This window comes from Corvus brachyrhynchos, unplaced genomic scaffold (genome assembly GCF_000691975.1).
Source record: "Corvus brachyrhynchos isolate BGI_N302 unplaced genomic scaffold, ASM69197v1 scaffold239, whole genome shotgun sequence".
NCBI lineage: Eukaryota > Metazoa > Chordata > Aves > Passeriformes > Corvidae > Corvus > Corvus brachyrhynchos.
Window position 1 is genome coordinate 9286216 of NW_008246057.1, and position 4746 is coordinate 9290961.

General features: G+C 41.8%; 1 protein-coding gene across 1 annotated transcript; it reads right to left on the bottom strand.

Moving 5' to 3' along the window:
* Positions 1-1100: 1100 nt before the first annotated feature.
* Positions 1101-4746, bottom strand: LOC103623492 (secreted frizzled-related protein 2). The gene is made up of 4 exons (XM_008642592.2): positions 4430-4746; positions 3726-3895; positions 2746-2838; positions 1101-1672 (listed from the first exon to the last, which is right to left on the bottom strand). Exons 1-4 carry the CDS (start codon positions 4714-4716, stop codon positions 1362-1364), a joined length of 861 nt encoding a protein of 286 aa, XP_008640814.1. The 5' UTR covers positions 4717-4746; the 3' UTR covers positions 1101-1361.

The window sequence follows — 4746 nt, forward strand, 5'->3', positions numbered from 1 at the left end:
CTGGAGCGCGCTTTGAATCCCGCTGGGGGATTTGCGCCGGCCGCGCTGGGCGGTGCTGCGGGGCAGGCACGGGGGCCGTGCCCGGGGAGTCCAGCCGCTGGAAGGGTTTTAGCGTGGAACTGACCCAAGAGCAAAAAAACCCACAGCCCCGGGCCGTGTGGCATCCTCTGACAGAAGGAAAAATACAGTAAGAACCTGAACTAAAGGCATCACTCCTTCATTTCCGCAGTGATGTGGCCCGGGCGGGTCAGCCTGGGGCTGATGCCTCTCCTGCGCGCCCGAGGCGGGCCGGGGCAGCCGGCACGCGTGGGTACCCAGCTTCTTCGATTACTGACCGCTTTTTTCCTCGGTTTCTACTAGTTTCCCAGTTCATGGTAGAAAGTGATGGAACAGGTGTCATCACATTCGATAACCTGATACAAACCTGCACTTTTGGGGAATGTATCAGAAACCCAGATCATTACAGGTGCGAATTCTAGAAATCTACTGCCCATAAACTTTCCTCGTATTTGTTTCCAAAAAATAGGACAATAATAGGCACTGTACTACTGAAATAGTTTCTAATTTATGTGTTTCCGCCTGTTACTGTCTTTATTCTACGCATTTATACAACTAAAATTGTCAAGTTCTGTCCACCTTCATGTAGTCTTTAATGTCAGTGTATTGCACCGACCATGAGGATGCTAATCATGTTCCTACTGTAATTTTTTTTTTTTTAATATTTTGACTTCATTAGTTCCCTGCAGACCTTTTAGAGAATGAATTAAGTTTATACATTGACCTTTTTAATGGGTGTGAAAATGAAAAGGGACTTTTCAGTAGCAGGGATCTGATTTATGACACCCAGTAACCAAATCTTCTTGCGATTGGGGCCAGCCATACCGTGTTTACAGATACTTAGTCTTTTCTTTATTCCGCTCTGATTCCGGCAAAAGCGACCAGCAGAGGGCTGCCTCCTTTCAAAGTACTCCAACGGGAAAAAATGAGGTGGATTCATGAAATATTAGGCAAGGGAAGGTTTAGATAACTGGAGAAAATGGTAGAGTGGGGGGTATAGACAAACGCATTAAAAGTAGTCAGCTGGATTTGAAACTGGTTTGTGCTGGTTTTTGCACATATTACAATTTGTTTTAATCATAACTCAAAGAAACATTTATCCATAGCTGTCCAAGTTCAAACTGGATGAGAGTAGCTGTAACACTACCGAAAGGAACCCTGATAACACTGGGATTTGAGTTCAACTTAAAATACAATTCAAAAGGAAATTAAAGCTTTATATTCAACTTATATTACATTCCTATTTACAAGATAGGTTTGGATGAGAAGTATAATCATCTTTCTACAAATAACATGATAAATATTTACAAGCATTTATGGTGTCTCCACTTCTGAGTGGCCAAAGTCAGCTGGGAGTCCTTCCTCTGCCAGCGATAAACCTGGTTTACTAAAATGATGCCCTCTTCAATATTCCCCACGAGGAGATACACCATGGGACGGTGGGTTGGAGACATCCTCTCTATACATTTTTCATTAATTAGCAGCCACTGTTGTATCATACTCTGAGTTTCATAAGGCAAGAGCGAGCCCTGGCTAGTGAATTCCACCTGGCATTCAATGTTATACTCTTGGTCCTCAGATGCTGTTCTCTTCTTGGACAGCTTTACTTTCACTGCTGAGGAAAAAAGAAAAGGAAATGCAAGTCACTCCATTTCTCAAATGCAGAAAGAAACATTACAGGTGAAAACAGGATAATTCCTTAAAAATATCTTCACAATTTTTGCTGACAGAGTATGGCGAGGCCTTTTCCAGCAGCAGTTTAAAATTTAAAACATTTTTGAAAAATAAATTTTATGTAGTAAAGGGGTTTTTTTTCAATTGAAGTAGGTGACTTGAAAAAATATTTTCACAAGCATGAGTAATTTATTTTTACCATCACTGTGTTATGTCAGACTTTGGGTAATTACATATTGTAAGCTGTTGGTGTTGTTCTTGCATCACAAAGCTGCCCAGCAATTGCCCAAGCAATTTTCCTGAAACTCACCTTGTCCATGTGTGGAATCCCTAGGCAAAAATAGCTTGCTGATACCACCCTTTTAGATATTCCCTTTTCATTATAGGCATCTACCCACCCCACTTGACTCCACCAACACTTTTCAGCATGACATTTTTCTGTATTTCTTGATCTAACACTAGACAAAGTTGCTGAAAGTCTTTGCACTGACATCAAAGGGCTTTCCAGGAAGTCTCTAGGGCAAACTCCACTCATCACTCCAACAAGACAATAGGAGGTAAGAATTCCTTTTGCTGACATGATTTTCTGATTCTCCTTTTCAGTAAGGTAGGTATCACAAAAGTCTCGTGCACAAAAGTAGCAAAGATACACCGTACACTGGTAAAACACCAAAGCTTTACTTTGTGTTTAAATGCTAATAAAAGGCAAACTTGCTTATTTGGCTGCTTTTGACAGAAATATTTTCCATAAAGCATGTTGTAGCCAACTAGACCAGAATAGCTATTTGGTTGGAAACCAGATCATTAATAAATCTTTCATGCACAATAAATCCTCCTTGTATTTAGATTAGAAAGAACATATTCTGAAAACCAGCCTAAAGCTAAATTAGCAGCCAAACTCTTAATCCTTTGAAATCCCTGGAGAAACTGTCACTAATTGTAATCCTACTTTCAAAGCATTTAGAAGAAGAGTTGTTAGTCTCTTTAACACTAGCTACATTAGCAAGGACTTACCAAAGTTACTGTCACAGAAAACTTCAAGAACTCTTTTGTGTGTAAAGAATTCCTCCACTGCTGGGCAGGTCTGGCAGGTAGGCTTTGGTAGGACTGATAAGAAATAACAAAGTCTCACTGTTATCTTTTTGAATAATTTGTTTTAATTTTCGGCTGTCAAAGCTAAGAACCCACTGTTTAACCACAGGGATGACAGAGAAAATACACATCAAAGACGGGGTCAGTGATAATAGGTAAAAAGTCAACACACTTCTCTGAAAACATGGCTAGGGATGAAAAGGAGTTCATTTTCCATGCACATTCAGCCCTTGTTCAGATTCACAAGATCGATTATCAGCAACAAATAAAGTAACAAATACAGTATTATTTTTAACACAGCTACAGTGGGTGGTAAGGGGTTAGGTGGCTGGTTCTATCAGTCACTCGGTTCAGCTGTGGTACAACTGTGAATATATATGAATTTGTGTGTGCTAGCAGCAACTCAATCCTACTGTTTTTCACAGAAGTTAGTAAGTGTGAGTGCATTTGAAGATTTGAACATTTATGCCATGATAGCTCATGTTTCTTTAAGGAAAATCAGATAAAATCATCCCAACTTTCCTAAGCTGATCTGAGAACCAACTTGTATACATAAATTTCTCTGTCATGAGGGCCACTGATAAGTCTATAAAGAGACCTCAAAACTCTATGTGTGCTGCTGTGGGTATGACAGTGCCCACAGCTGTGCAGGGTGATAATTGCCTTCCTCCACGATCAGAGCACAGCCTGCTGCACTGTTGGCTTACTGCACCGCAGGGCTGCTGCAGCTTGCACTGCCAGCGCTGGCACTGTTCCACCATCTGCACGAACACGTGAAGCAGTAAAGGTAGACCTGACTCCATTACAAAATCATAGAATGTCTAGGAACAATGTCCCTTGTAGCTCCTCGATTCCTGGAACACAGGATATGGCCACCCTCCCCTCTGCCACCTTCGAGCTACCTTTGTGCAGGTATTTATAGTCCTTAGTAAGGGGTGCCAGGCACATGTCCTCATCTCCAGGGAATCGGTCGCAGTCCAGGCTGGCAGGCCAGGGGTGTCCATGGCACAGGAGCACGGGGGCGCAGCTGTCACGGACAGCAACACACATACTCTTACAGGGATGGATAAACCTGTTGTCGGAGGAAATACCAGGCTGAGTCAGACAGCTCAGTGTTAAGGAAAACTATTGCAACAGTGATTCCTCTGCAAAGTACATAATCTCTGCTGATATTTAACATCCCTCAACAGTAATACAATTCCAGAAGCAGCAGCTGTGCAAATTATGCAAGCGGTCTGTGTACAGACTGAGCTTACAAGATTTAGCTATGATTTTAAAAATGCATTTATGACAACCTGAGAAAAGATTCAGTATGAGCCTGATTCTGTTCACAGTAGGTTCTTCAACCCTAAATGAATGAGTGAAGTTCAGCTGTAACAAAATAAAACATTATATCTTTTGACAGCACCAATCATGTTCCCAAGGCAAACTAAAGTTGAAGTGGAACAAGTTTTCAGTACTTTTTTTCCTGATGAATACAAAAAAGCTAACAGAATTACTTTGGACAAAGTGGAGATCACCTTTAGATTATGATAAACATGCCTTTGATTTCATTCCTATTCTGGCAAATAAAGGCTGGAGATTTGTACTGTGCTGTGATACTTACGTATCTAAACAGATGGGTGCAAACAGGGAGCACAGGAACGTCCTCACGTGGGGGTGACAGTCTGTGTGTACAAGGTGCTGCCAGGTGGTGGATTTTTGGATAACCTCTGCCATGCTCGTGTGTCCCATCAGGTTGGGAAGTCTCATTTCAGAGTATCCAATCTCGTGGCACATGTCCATCTCCTTGGGTATCACTACACATTTCGTGGATAATCCAATGTCCAAGCCTGTTGCCACTCTTAGGAAACCATTCACAGCAAAAACAAGTATTTTTGCAGTCAGTAACATCTTCCAGCGACTCCTGGGCTGCTGAACAGG

What these genes read in the sequence shown, in the direction of transcription:
- LOC103623492 (XM_008642592.2), bottom strand. Translation starts at nt 4,716, where the DNA reads ATGTTACTGACTGCAAAAATACTTGTTTTTGCTGTGAATGGTTTCCTA. An exon ending in GCACCCATCTGTTTAGATAC is followed by an intron (nt 3,896 to 4,429) that starts GTAAGTATCACA and finishes CTCCGACAACAG; the next exon opens with GTTTATCCATCCCTGTAAGA. An exon ending in TTTCTGTGACAGTAACTTTG is followed by an intron (nt 1,673 to 2,745) that starts GTAAGTCCTTGC and finishes TTTTTTCCTCAG; the next exon opens with CAGTGAAAGTAAAGCTGTCC.